General features: G+C 36.7%; 2 protein-coding genes across 11 annotated transcripts in view; one reads left to right on the forward strand and one right to left on the reverse strand.

Annotated features, from left to right (window-relative positions):
* The window catches only part of LOC134792915 (CAP-Gly domain-containing linker protein 1), an 80940-nt gene extending 70885 nt beyond the window's left edge, over positions 1 to 10055 (forward strand). For all 10 annotated transcript variants that reach the window (XM_063764359.1, XM_063764362.1, XM_063764361.1 and 7 more), the window contains 8 exons: positions 183 to 203; positions 2985 to 3156; positions 3532 to 3888; positions 4133 to 6918; positions 7002 to 7141; positions 7882 to 8016; positions 8841 to 9022; positions 9604 to 10055. In XM_063764359.1, the coding sequence (XP_063620429.1) occupies positions 183 to 203; positions 2985 to 3156; positions 3532 to 3888; positions 4133 to 6918; positions 7002 to 7141; positions 7882 to 8016; positions 8841 to 9022; positions 9604 to 9650 (3840 nt within the window). In that variant the 3' untranslated portion in view covers positions 9651 to 10055. The remainder of the gene's footprint in view (positions 1 to 182; positions 204 to 2984; positions 3157 to 3531; positions 3889 to 4132; positions 6919 to 7001; positions 7142 to 7881; positions 8017 to 8840; positions 9023 to 9603) is intronic.
* A 518-nt stretch (positions 10056 to 10573) lies between these two features.
* LOC134793258 (DNA-directed RNA polymerase II subunit RPB11) lies at positions 10574 to 12242 on the reverse strand. Its single transcript, XM_063764822.1, has 4 exons — positions 12087 to 12242; positions 11911 to 12000; positions 11448 to 11622; positions 10574 to 10702 (listed from the first exon to the last, which is right to left on the reverse strand). The coding sequence occupies exons 1-4, from the start codon at positions 12137 to 12139 to the stop codon at positions 10667 to 10669; spliced, it is 354 nt and encodes a 117-aa protein (XP_063620892.1). The 5' UTR covers positions 12140 to 12242; the 3' UTR covers positions 10574 to 10666.
* Positions 12243 to 14494: the final 2252 nt, after the last annotated feature.

Below are 14494 nucleotides of genomic sequence, written 5' to 3' on the forward strand. Positions count from 1 at the left end.
AACTATAACGAAGTCACTTTCTGAGTGTAATTAGGTACTAGTGTAATTAGTATATTGTTTACGATAATATAAAGTCGTGAGATTAGGTACAAGACCGAAATTAGCTTCGTATGCCATTGGAGTGCGATTGTTCTCTGTTGTAGAAGGATTTTATTTAACCGGTGTCCATTTATTTGTTACAGAAATACAAAGATGCTATGGAGGTAAGAAAACTTTAATTTTAGTTATTAGTGTTCCGGTTCACGGAACACTTATGGGATCACTTCGGTCAGTTTTTAATGTCTAAAAGTAACATTTTCAGGGTGACCACTCTTTACTATAACCAAAATTCCCTGACTTTTCCCGGTTTTCCAGGCGTTTTTTCAAGTTTTTCCCTGACCATAATCTTAAATGTAATAAATATAAAATATATAATTGGAATACATTTTTGAGTTTTTGCAGAATTATCTGATAGCAAATTACAATTTATCAATACAATGAAATAATACAAAAACGGAAATAATAAGAAGTACCTAGGTACTCTGAATAGCTCAGTTGGTAAGAGCGAAAGCATAGTTAGACGGAAGTCGTGGGTTCACATCCTACGTCAGGTGACGTTTTTGTACTGTTTCATTGTATTTATAAATTGTAATTTGCTATCACAGTTCATACAACAGTTCATACAATTACCCAATAATTTATTTATTTTTGTTGAAAGCTGTACAGGAAAAACCAATTGAAACAGTACAGAGGACTACTGAATTTATTGGATATTAAATGTATCATATAATATAATTCAGCGAGAAATACTAAAGGGAACACTTTATACCGACCTTAATCGTATTAGTAAGTACTAGACTTCAACGTTTTGCGTATTATGGTACCAAAGCGACGAATTGAGAAACCTAATCTTTTGAAGTCGGTTAAAAATCTTTAGTGTCCGACCGAAACATGTTTTTTTGTCGAAACCGAAAATTTTGTAGACTTGTTAAAATCGTGGAAAAAATGAAATAAAACCGCTTTTATACACAAATTAAGGGGCTTTCAACACCCAATGTCCTGGAAATTGATGTTACTTAATACTTAAGCAGTTTATTAAGAAAAACTATTTGTTTTAATAAAGCAAAATAAAAAAGAAATTAAAATTCATTATATATTAAAGACCGTGGTCGTACTCGATACATGATTGAACGAATAGCCCGATAAAAAATAATAGGGAGTACTTATTACTGCAATGTTTTGCCGCCAGAGTGCAGCACTAGTGCACAACTGCACATACTAAACCATAAGCGTAACTTATACATACAAGGCCTGAAACAATTTTTTGATATAAAATAATAACAAAATCTATTGCAACTTGGTAATCTGTTTTTCCAATAACGCTTCTTTGGCAGCTCCTTCGAGAATTTTTCGCCTTTTTGTTTCTAGTTCTCTGACCATTTCCGCAGTTTTTCTTTTTTCTGCTCTGATTTTCGCCTCTGGACTTAAATCTTCCATCCTTTTGTGTAGCTGCTCCGTGTACAAGGAGTGAGCATTACGAGCCGCGTGGATCATTTTTTTTAAATATTTATTTTGTCTATACTGCCGTGGTAGGATATAGCGTTACCTATTATTAACCTATTTAGCGTCAGACGTACGACCCCAATATCATAGAAAACCGCAAATCGATGTACAGGTTAGCCGTTTGGCACACGCATACTAGAGGTAAAAATAAAATTTTTGACCCGCAGTTCCTAAAATAATTTGCTGAGTCATTGTTTTTTTTATGGGATAAAAAAAAATTTAGAAACAGATACGATATGGCTTATTATTTTTTTGTACAATATACCACTGATACGTGATATCGATATCCTCATATCTAACCCCAAAAAACCAATTTTAAAAATAATTTCATTTAGTTTTGTTTTTAATTTTTCATTATTACAGTGACACAGTACTACTTCAGTACCTATTTTACGAGACTTATGGAACTGTAGTAAAGAGGTATTTCCCGTTGGATATATGGATATTACGTATCATTTTATGATTAATATGCACCGTATCTGCAGTACAGTTCCATTAAGTTTCGTAAAATAGGTACTGAAGTAGGACTGTATTCACTTAGTATTATTGAAAAATTAAAAAAAAACTAAATGAAATTATTTTCAAAATTGCTTTATTAGGGTTAGATGTGAGGATATCACGTATCATTTGTGGTATATTATACAAATAAAAAATCAGCCATATCGTATCGTATCTGGAGAAGCTCAAACTTGGTATGTTTTGAAAATTATTTTTGTTTTAATCATAAAAAAATGGCTGAAATGTAATGATGTGGTATAGTTTTAGAATCGCCTCAAAAAGCTCTTTCATATGATACCACACACAATAAGTTTCTGAAAAAAAAAATATTTTCTTTCCCATACAAAAAAACAATGACTCAGCACTCCCCTCCTAAGGGAAATATTTTTAGGAACTGCGGGTCAAAAATTTTGTTTTGACCTCTAGTAGGTATGCGTGTGCCAAACGGCTTATCTGTACATCGTTTGCGGGTTTTTAAAGTGAACAGGTTAGCACATTCACTGCCCCCGACGCAAATGTGCGTCCACCGTCATACAAGTTTGTTCCTAGGCCGCGCCCCCTGGCAGTGAATGCGTTAGACTAATTATAGTAGATATAATATAATGTTTGCAGATGGTAAAATTAATATTTTTTTATTTTTTTATTATGTACTTATATTATGTACATACAGAGACAATTTTTATTCCCTGACCTCCATTAAATTTCCCTGACAATTCCCTGACTTTTCCATGACTAGCGAAATTCCCTGACTTTTCCCGGTTTTCCAGAAAGTGGCCACCCTGCATTTTGTATCATACTCCTAAAACAAAACCGCTTTGCAAGTTAATACGAGACTAACAGGGGGAGAGGGAGAAGCAATTCAGTGACTTACATATACGCGGATGAAGCTGCGGGCAATAGCTATTATTATTATAGTAAATAATATAAAATTATAATATTTGCAGGCCGAGAAATTCGCTCGCGACCAGCGAATCCGCGAGCTGGAGGCAGAGGTGGCGCTGCAAGCTGCGCGGGCAGACGCGGCCGCGACCACTCTACGCGCCGGCGACCAGCAGCGCGCCGCCGAGCTGGCCGCGCTCGCCGACCAGCACCGCGAGGAGCTCGCCGCTGCCCACAGTGAGTGCTACTCTGAATTTACGTTTAGATTTCTGGTCGCTAATCCTAATGAGTCTCAATTTGTAAGCCCTGTGAGTGTAGGTAGTCTGTGCGGAAACAGAAGAGTCGTGAAATGTAGGGGAGGGGGTGTACATTCTACGACTCTTCTCTTTCCGCACAGACCCTATATCGGTGAATTAACCTCTCGTGTGCCGTGATTTTTTTTTTCTAATATTTTCCTCGTACGCGGATCCGCGCTCCGGCATACGACGGCTTAAGTGATACAAAATAAATTCCGCAATGTTAGACGGTTATTTAATGAATGCACTACCCGTTTACAATCAACATAATATTTTTTATCAATATAATATTTTATTAATTTGTTTTTTTCCACAGCATTGTCTTCCGAGCTTCAAAAACTCCTGGACGAAGCCTACGCCCTGCTCAAAGAAAAAGACAGCGAGAAGGACTCCATCGGCAAGAGCATGTCCGAGGAGCTCTCCAAAGTCAAGGCCGAGGCTGAAAAGGCCTTGGCCGAGGCCAAGTCTAAAATCTCCATCGCACAAACAGAATTCGACACTCAAATATCCGTCCTCACCGCTAAACTGCAACTGGCTGAGTCCAAACTGGAATCAGAGAAACAGAACTTGGAAAGGCTGAATAAGGAGAACAGTCAGACTGTCATTGACTTGAATGCAAAACTAGCGCAACTCCAGGCTTCTGTCGATGATAAGACGCATGAGTTGAATAAAGGTATGTTTTCTCTCAGCCGGGCATTAAATTCCTTATTAGGTACTTTACTAGCCCCTACCTGGTACGATTTGGTTTATACATTTTCGTCCCTTCTTTAGTCATTGCAGAAGTGATAACTAGAATTAGGTTCTTAGTAGCAGTCTGGATTTCGAATCTTGAGATCTTTATCGTCACTTTAGTTTCAACCGTAGTGATTGGCACTGCTGTGCGCATGTATTTAATTAAATTATCTTGCATTTTTCAGTTATCGGGGCAAGCAAAGAGCACGAACTGAACCTGAATAAGGAAATAACTAAGCTCAAAATGGAACTCAGCTCAAAAATATTAGATTTGGAGCAATTAGAAGAAGCGAAGACAAAACAAGATTCGGGCTGTAAAGTCTTGCAAGAAGAGATCGCTAAAGTCCGGGAAGAGCACGCAGCAAAAGTCAACGAGTATGAAAGCCTATTAAACGAAATCACGCAACAAAATGAAAAGAGCAAATCAGATATTGCAGAATTACAGCAAAGCTTAGCCGCCAAAACTAGGGAATATGAAAAATTACTTCACGAATCAAGTGACTCCTCCAGTTCTACTGAACAACTTATAAACGAATACAAACAAAACATTCACGAAAGAGACAAGGAAATTATAAAATTAAAAGACGATTATGAACAGGCTACGGCAAACTTTAATATCAAGCATAGCAAAATTGCAGAAGAACATAAGAAAGAAATCGATAATCGTAATTCAAAAATAGAAGAGCTCATGAAAGAAATAGAGAATCATAAGCAAACTTTAGATCAGAACAAAGTGGAGCTCGATACTCTCAACTCGCAATTTACGCACAACGCAGATGAATTGAAGGCAGCGAAAGAAGAGAACGAACGTCTTAAACAACAAATAAATGAACTAACTCAAGTCAATAACGAGTTAAAAGATAAAATGTCTGCATTGATATTAGAGATCGGTGAACTTAAACGACAGCTTGCCAGTACTTTGGAAAAGTGTGAAGACTTGCAGAAATCTAAAGATAAAATCGAAGGTGAATATATGAATCTTACAGGACAGGCGACTGACTCTAATGAACAATTTAACAAACTGTCGCAGCATCTTAAAGAATCAGAAAAGGCGTTGGAAGAATTCAAAGATAAAGCGCGCGAGGCAGCTAATATTCACGGTAGAATGGAACAAGAATTGAAACAACAACTATTTAAGCTTCAAGAAGATTTTTCGTTAGAACGTGGTCAATTAGTAAAATCAAATGATGAACGGATAGAAGAACTGAAATTGGCAGACAGTAAAATTAAAGAACTTGAAAATCAATCCAATGAGATCTCTAATCATATGAAAGAATTGGAATCTAAGGCTGATCAATTGATGGACGAAAATACTAATTTAAGGCAAGAGATCGTTATTCTGAAAACTAGAGAACAAGAGCTAAACAACGAATACGAAATCATGTGCAAAAAGGTAGACGTAGATATTGAGAAGTATAAGGAAGAGATTGCAATTTTGAAAGCTGACGGGGCTACATCACAAGTCACGTTAATGGAAAAAGTAGACCAATTAACTGAAGCCCAGAATGAGTTGAATAATAAACTAGAAGAAGCTAGAAAGAATGAAGATTCATTACAAAAAGTTATAAACGACATGAACTTGCAACTGGGCAATCAAAAGAGCCAATATGAGAAAGAATTAGAACAAGTTCATATCCAGTTAAGTGCTGTGAGTGATGAATTAAAAACAAGTAGGGGCGAGGGTGAACAGTTAAAGCAATCTCTACAAGAAAAAGAAAACAGCATTAAGGAACTTTCGCGCAAATTGGAAATGCTAGATGTAGACCTGAAGTCTAACTTAGAAATAGTGACTGAAAAAGAACGCCAAATTGCACAAATTAACGGGGAACTCAACGGTGCTTTAGAAAGTAAAAAACAGCTAGAAGAAAAACTTAATGCAAGTACCCTAGAGTACTCTACTTTGAAGCAGCAATATGAAGCCTTTGCTAGTAATTCTTCCGCCGAAGAATCCGTTTTAAGGGAACAACTCAACCAGTTAGAATCTTTACGAAAAGAAATGGCTGTTTTAAACCAAGACAAAAACACTATTGAAACCAAATATCAAGAAGGATCAGCCCAGTTAGAAAAATTAAGAACAGAACATGAAGAAACTTTAAAGAAATTAAATGAAAACATTACAGCTAACGCCAACCTTAACAAAGCCTTAGAAGAACAAAAGAGTGTAATTCAAAATGAAAATCAGAAGAGTGAAAATAATTCCACCAAGGTTAAACATTTAGAAGACGAAATCTCTCGACTGAGTCAAGAAATCCAAACCTGTGCAGCAAAAGAAAACGAATTGAATTCATTAAATGAAAACCTAAATAAAGCAATTGCTGAATTGAAAATCCAAAATGAAGAATTAAATGAAAAATATAAAGTAGAAACAGAATCTCTAAAAAATACCGTTAAACCTTTACAAAATCGTGTAGAAGAACAAGATAAACAATTAGAAGAGTTACAACATGCCAAAGAAAGGGTGACTGAATTGCAACAAATCATTGCCAAATCGGAAAGTGATATTAAGCAACTAACAAGTATAAATGAAGGCCAAAAGACGAATTATGAAGATTTGAATAAGCAACTGCAAAAACAGTACGAGGAATACAAGAAGGAGGCCAAACGTGCAAAACACGACCTAAAAGCTCAAGTAGAAATGTATGACAAAGAATTGAAGGAATCCAAAGAGAAAGTTAAAGTGGAGATGGAAAAGCAATATGCATTGCAAAAAAAACTAAGTGACGCAGAGAATAATATAGTAGAATTAAACAATAAGTTAGAGTTAGTGACAGTTCAGCAGAGTGCTAGTGTAGAGAAGGATGATAAGTTAGAGAAACTGACATTAGAGTTGCAAGCTATTAGGAAAACTACCTCTGAAGCCTTATCGAAGAACGAGACCACTATCAACGCGTTGAAGAATGAGGTGGAACAAAGAAAGATAGAATTGAAACAAAAGCAAGAGCTCATTACAAAACTCCAAGAAGATGTGAAGGTACTCGCAAAATTATTATTTAATTAAATAATTTATCATTCACAGAAGAAACACTGTAATTAATGGTACTTTTTACATTTCAGAATCTTAAAGCCAAAGCCGAGATCGCTGAGAGAGAGAAGGTATTAATGATGAAAAACATGGCGTCGAAAAAGGACATTCGAGACAAGAACGATAACAACGCTATAGGGCTGCACGGAGCCGGCGACGTCCCTGCACAAAAGTAAGCATTCTAGGATGCCACAACTGTGAAGGCCCCTGTACACAATGGGCCAGCGCCGGCCAGTCCAAGGGACGCAGCCATGCGGTAGAATGAGATAGCAATATCACGTGCTCCCTCTAACGCATAAATGCGTCCCCCAGACTGGCCCACGCTGGCCCATTGTGTACAGGGGCCTTGAGAGTCTGTCTTTTACCTGGGCCACACTAACGGGAAACGCCGTTCGTTATCGCGATAATGGACGTCTTTCATACGGCCACACTGAATTTATCGCGATAATCAACGGCGTTTCCCGTTAGTGTGGCCCAGGCATAAGGGCAGTCCATGAGCTATCCCGGACAAACGCATTTTATTTCGTTTATAACCTACATTTTTTCAACATTTCAACTTGAAACTTATTCGTCAGAGTTATTTAACTAAGTATTTAAACATCCTTGTAAAGAATGCGATCCAGGCTATAAATTTCCAGTTGTGAGGTCAATGCGGAGCAGACCGGCGTATAACATTTCCGGTCCGAAAGACCGCCATAAGGCAAGAACGTATTTGTATACTATACGTACTTCGCTCAGACGCAGTCAGAACGGAAGAGATTATTCTGCTTTTCTGACCTTCTGAAAGTGGAGTATGTGTACAAAAGCAAAAGTTACAAGCGTTGAAAGAGCTTGTAGACGGTCTTTTCCACATTTACATTCTAAAGTATTGTTTGAAGACCAACATTTTTAACCTTAAATGTGTTCCAACAGCGTGGAACAGCAGGCTGAAATGGAGGGCCAGGTGTCGTTCCTGAACTCTGTGATAGTGGACATGCAGCGCAAGAACGAGATGCTGCTGGCGCGAGTGCAGGTGCTCGAAGGCGGAGCACCCGATGAGCCTGTCTTGTGAGTGACATTCTTCTTTAGTAACATTGTTAGACATAAATGCACCGTTTTAGGCACATACAGAAAAGTTAATCCTGTCTGCCGTTGTGTATGTAAAAATGTATTAAAAATTCTAAAAAAATGAATTATGAAGTTAAATTTATAAGTTTTATAACACCCCTTTTATACGATGACGGACGGCAAAAAAAGTATTTTTCACTTTAAGGGGCTACCCGAAGTTTTCATCGATTTTTAACAAGTTTTGAATCGTATCTCCTTTTTTTGCACTACAGATAGAATTATAATACAAATGGCTATCGGTTCTTCCATTTTTTTATCTCCGGGAAAGAAATGTATACTTATCTTTTTATGTATTTTTTAAACATTGTCTAAAAAAACACTTTTTTCGTATCTAGTTTGCTGTGAAGAATCTTACATGTACGAAATCTACATATTTGGGTTCGTCCTTGACGTCTCGAAAAACGTGAAAACCAGTTTTTTTGCCTAAAATTGTTCAACTTTGATGCCAAATATCTCAAAGACAATTAATTACATTTGAAGTAAATATGGGATACTATATTGCTTAAAGCCGTTGCTGTTAATATAATAAGCTACAAAAAACATAAGAAAACTAAGGGATTCAGATCGAAGGTCATTGGCGTGAGGTAGCCCCTTAAGATTTACGATTTACTTGTTTATAAAATCCATGATCAGCATTGTAAAGGATCAAAAAAATGTTATAATTTTAAAATTTGTCTCCTCCCAACTACTCTTGCTCTCTTGGAGTTGCGCAGTGATTACTTCAAGATAGTCATTTGTTATATTGTATGATTTGTATGTGACAGCAACGGTCGCAAGCCGCGAGCAGTAGCGCCGCGGCTGTGGTGCGACATCTGCGACGTGTTCGACGCGCACGACACCGAGGAGTGCCCGCGCCAGGCCGCCGGCGCGCCGCCCGACGCCCCGGCCGCCGCCGCCGGCAAGAAACCGCCTCCGCCACCCCGACCCTATTGCGACATCTGTGAAGGTAACTACTAGTCCTACTAGGTCCTACTACATCTGCTACGTATTCGACGCGCACGTTTATTGACAATTATTTCATTTTTGATATAATCTTTTATCGCTGACTGTACTTTTCTTTCAACAGACAAATAATAGTCATCGAGATAATGCTAACAAACACAATCAGTTGCGTTGTTTTATCACACACTTCCTATAAAGTAGGAGGTCCTGTGTCCATGATCAGATCAGCTCGATGGTGCCATATTATTGCTTTGTCACCCAATTTAGGAAATATATGTATTTATGTAAATCAAGCGAATACTCCGAAGTGGGTCTAATTTAGCTTGCAAGATTTGACCCGAACATACATACATTGCAAGTTAAATAATTATTATATTTAGGTTTGGTTGCACTAAACAATCTATCACTGTTATAATGTTCGCTAAATTTATCCTAATGTTCTATAATTTACTCTTGAGTGATGTTGATCAGTCTATCAAGTGTGATCGGTGCAACTGGTTCAAATTTTATCTCTGAAATTCCAAGGCATTATTATTCCATCTAGATATGAAACATTTATAACACTTACATATTTGTTTGTTACAGTGTTCGGGCACGCGACGGAGAACTGTGATGAGGAGGAGACGTTTTAACACATAATTTATTGCACCTAGCTTTAATGTTACCGTTGTTGTTAATCCTTACTTGGGAATTATTTATTCATTATCGTTTACCAACTTTTTTGGTACGACTTGTTTACTTGTTAAATCTTTAACTAATATTTGTAAATAAAGCATTGATCTTTAATGTTTAAGCTACATTTGCATGATATTTTATTTTAATATTACAAGGTGAATGGTACTTTTTCGTGTGCGTTATCTGGTTTATAATGCACATAGAGATATGTTCATGGCACATTTTAAATCATTTCCATCACAATCATGATTATTATAATATTCTTCATAGCCTAATAACTTTTATTGTTGTTTTATGGAGATATAGAAAAGAAACACCAAATTTAAGATTTTGTATAAGCAATAAATTAATATTGAATTTTATTTCTATTGTTTTATTCAATATAATTGGTCAATAAATGGCAGTAACATCTGAATACGTTATCCTTAATACACGCCTCCCAAAAAAAAAAAGTGTAATGTATTCAGGGTTTATGCTTGTGAGGGCCACTTACCATCCCACTAACCCAGGGTTAACCGGTTATACCTGGAGTTACAAACAAATGCCTGCCCAACTACCTTAAAAGCTCAAGAGCTTCATTACCTCAGGGTCAATCTTAAATTAGATGAAATTTAGACATACATACATTTATATAGGTAGTGATACACTTGGCATAGTGTATGTACTAGTAAATGTTGTTAAAAATTGTTATATAAATTAATTATTTATCTGACTAATCATTATTCACCAAGTTCAGTGTTGGGTTGGATGTTTAAATTAAAAATATACTCTGGCACACCAACCTTGTCAGTAGAATAAGGCGGCAAATTAAAAAAATGTAGGCGCGAACAATTAACTTCCCATAGAAAATTTGAATTTCGTACCTTTTTCTACTTACAAAGTGGGTGTGTTAGAGTATACACATATTATTTCTTAATTCATGAAATATATTTAAAACTTACAATAGGTATAAAAGATATTAATTTCTATATTTTTAATCTAATCCATCCTTCTTCTCCTTAATGGCTTCCTGTAACAATTAACCATAACGTTATTTTAGTCACTTCTTGCAAGTTAAGCACAATATGCATAAGGGCGGAACCAGGGGGGTCCATGGGGGTCATGAATTGGAATTTGGGGTTGGAATAACCCAAATGAAAAGTTGGAAAAGAAAAATAAAACAACAGATTTATCTTAATACTAGGCTTAGGACTTTTCATAGCATACCATGCTAGCTAAAATCCTTGGAGCCGCCATATGTGAAATTATCGAAGTCAAAGTCAAAAAGTATGATGTCATATTAAATATAATGATTTATACATACTGTCACATCGTTACTGAGTTCATTTTAATCAAACGTAATTAATTTTATCATAAACCTATATAATAATACTAAAAAATAAAATTGCACGAGGCCATGCGATTAGCGGGGAACAGAACCCTATGGAGGAACCTGGTCTACAACAGAAGGATATGATGTCATGATCCTCAGTATTGAGGGACCAACTGAAGAAGAAGAGATATAATAATACTAATTACTGGTCACATGTGATGCTACAATATTATTTATCTAGTTATATACATCCTCTTTAATGCCCGTGTGAGTGAGTAGTGCAAATTCATTCGCAATTTAAAATTAAAAAATATTGACATAATTAGTTGACACTTAGAGACGCTTTTTTGATAGAGTTGACCTAAAAATGTTTCATTAGCGGCTCCAAGGATTTTAGAACCATGGTATGATACGAAAAGTCCTAAGCCTACTTATTACTCACTTTAAATCTCTCTTCGAATAAAGACAATTCTGATGTTAGGTCGGTGATGGCGTTCATGAAGGCCTCCTGCGGCGTGTAATCGGAGGTGGTCTGGATGCGCAGCACAAACTTGTGCTCCAGGGGATGGGGCACCTTGTAACCCGCAAACAGCACTTTCGGGTCTTTTAACAGTTGACTGTAAACAAAACATAGTTGATGTTTAGAGATCTCAACATTACACTTCTTAGAACATGTTGACACAACACAACACACACACAGTGTTGGTGTGAAACACAACTTTGCTTGTAAAGCAACAATCAATATTATCTATAATGTGGACAATATGGTACCTTTAGATTGAGAATGTCATTTGTATATGATACAATATACAGTAATAATCATCCCAATTTGGTTTGCACATTGGGTTTAGTGTAGTAGAGTACCAACTAATTTATAAATATAATAAAATGTTTTAAGCACTTACTGTCTAATCATGTTTCCAAGAGTATGGTCCTCTTTGTTGACAGTAAATATTGCGGCATTTGTTACCTTCGTATCTTCTTCTTTTTGAACTCTAGAATAAACACGAGAATATGTTATATACATCGTAAAAGCATTAAATTCCTGAGCATTTATACTATATAAACTGATGATACTTACTTTTGTTCTCCTTCGTATAAAAGGAAGGATTCGAATGTTGGTGGTGCGTTCATGGTTATATATTATTTGCTAGTCGTTTTAGAAGATCGTAAAAGCAACTTTGTCCAAGAAAAATGATTTAGGCACCGAAATGATGCATACACGCATTCTAAACATGAACTTACCACAGATAACTAAGTGACATTGACATCTCTGTGACAAATTGTTTTCTGGTAACATTATATCTTAAGGCGACTTGACACTACTCGATTTATCTCACTAAAGGCCGTAACACACTATCGCACCGCACCGCGACCTTGGTGCGTCGCACCCATAAGTGAGAGAGAGAAACAGATATCTCTTTCTCGCACCCATAAGTGAGAGCGAGAAAGAGGTTTCTCTCTTTCACTTATGGGTGCGACGCACCAAGGTCACGGTGCGGTGTAATACTGTGTTACCACTTTAAGAATAGAGTAAGAAAAAAAAAACGGTAAATTCAAAAACTATGGTTACCCATTTCCGTCAGTAAGGCCCCATTCGCACGACAGCTTAAAAAGCGTTGCGTTAAAACCCGACGTTGGCGCTTTTTTACCGTTTTCAATATTTGTGTTCATATGAACGCTTAAAAATCACTTGTGAGTCGTACTGCCACGTACGCATCTCAGCAAAGCCATACTTTATTTGCTATTACGACGTATATTTCAGGAATTAATAAGCATAGTTGACATTTTTAAGGTGAAACTAATAATAATTTTGACGATTGACACCAAAAATTGACACTTGACAGCCAACTGACAGCAGCGCGGGCGCTTTTTTAACGTTTGTGAGAACAGATACACGGAGTTCCGTATGATCAATTCAATTAACGGCCAATGCTCAACGCCGAAAATCGAACAGTGCTCGATAAAAAAGCGCCGCGCTTAAAAACCGCCTTCGTGTGAATACATACATGGTTATCCATTGGTGTCATTCAAACGCTTTTTTAACGCCGAACGCTCGCACGGCAGCTTTTTCAACGCGCGTTAAAAAAGCGTTTGAATGACACCAATGGATAACCATGTATGTATTCACACGAAGGCGGTTTTTAAGCGCGGCGCTTTTTTATCGAGCACTGTTCGATTTTCGGCGTTGAGCGTTGGCGTCAAATTTAATAGAGCATACGGAACTCCGTGTATCTGTTCTCACAAGCGTTAAAAAAGCGCCGGCGCTGCTGTCAGTTGGCTGTCAAGTGTCAATTTTTGGTGTCAATCGTCAAGATTATTATTAGTTTCACCTTAAAAATGTCAACTTATGCTTACAAATTCCTGAAATATTCAAGCTATATTCAAATAATACGTCGTAATAGCAAATAAAGTATGGCTTTGCTGAGATGCGTACGTGACATTACGACTCACAAGTGATTTTTAAGCGTTCATATGAACACAAATATTGGAAACGGTAAAAAAAAGCCAACGTCGGGTTTTAACGCAACGCTTTTTAAGCTGTCGTGCGAATGGGGCCTTACGGCCTGTAGAAAAGGGCGACTAAAAATGTAGGCGCGAAGGGGTTACTTCCTAGAGAAAAAATTTGAATTTCGCACCTTTTTCTACTGACTTAAATGGGTTTGCCAGAGTATAAAGTTTTTTTTTTGGTATCTCGCCTTTTCACTTCACACAAATTAGGAAGCAAATACCGTTCGAAAACTCGGAGTAATTCCTCTAAGTTCGAAAAGGTCCTCGATTAAATTAATTACATACCTATATCAAAGAGAATTAAGTATAGTAGATTTGTCTATGCCTATATAATTATAACTCCGCCTGGTAACCATTATAGAGTTAGATCAAGAAAAGTCTGCAGCGATTTCGATAGCCCACGCAGTGCAAGTGTTATTTATGTCATAATTTCATAGAAATTTGACGTTAAAAATAACACTTGCACTGCGTGGGCTATCAAATTCGCTGCAGAGTTTTCTTGGTCTAACTCTACCTAGCCTCAATAGATTTAAATTTTGACGTAGGTACATTCAGCAATACTATACGCTTAGCTCCTTTGCATACAAACTTCTATGGGATTACCTTACGTTACGCTATCATCAATTCTGTTGGAAATCTCGACAAATGAATGCTAATAGATGCATTATATCAATTGTATTTCTAAGAATGTAATGTTACGACTTGTGGCATGGATTAAATCGATATCGGCATGATAATAGCTGTTGCTACCGTTATCATTAGATGCACGTGATTTAAGATTATGATGATTTGATGATAGGGCTGAATAATATTAAATATATAAATATTTATATATATTTAAATATTTAACAAAAGTGATCGCTAACTTTTATTATATGATAAGTTTCATAGCTAACTGCTCATGACGTAGATCAGTCCGCTACTTAATTGTGGTTAATGCAATGGCACTAAGCATTAATGAGCTTTGAAATAAAACAA

The sequence above is a fragment of the Cydia splendana genome, chromosome 8 (assembly GCF_910591565.1).
Source record: "Cydia splendana chromosome 8, ilCydSple1.2, whole genome shotgun sequence".
NCBI classification, from domain to species: Eukaryota; Metazoa; Arthropoda; class Insecta; order Lepidoptera; family Tortricidae; genus Cydia; species Cydia splendana.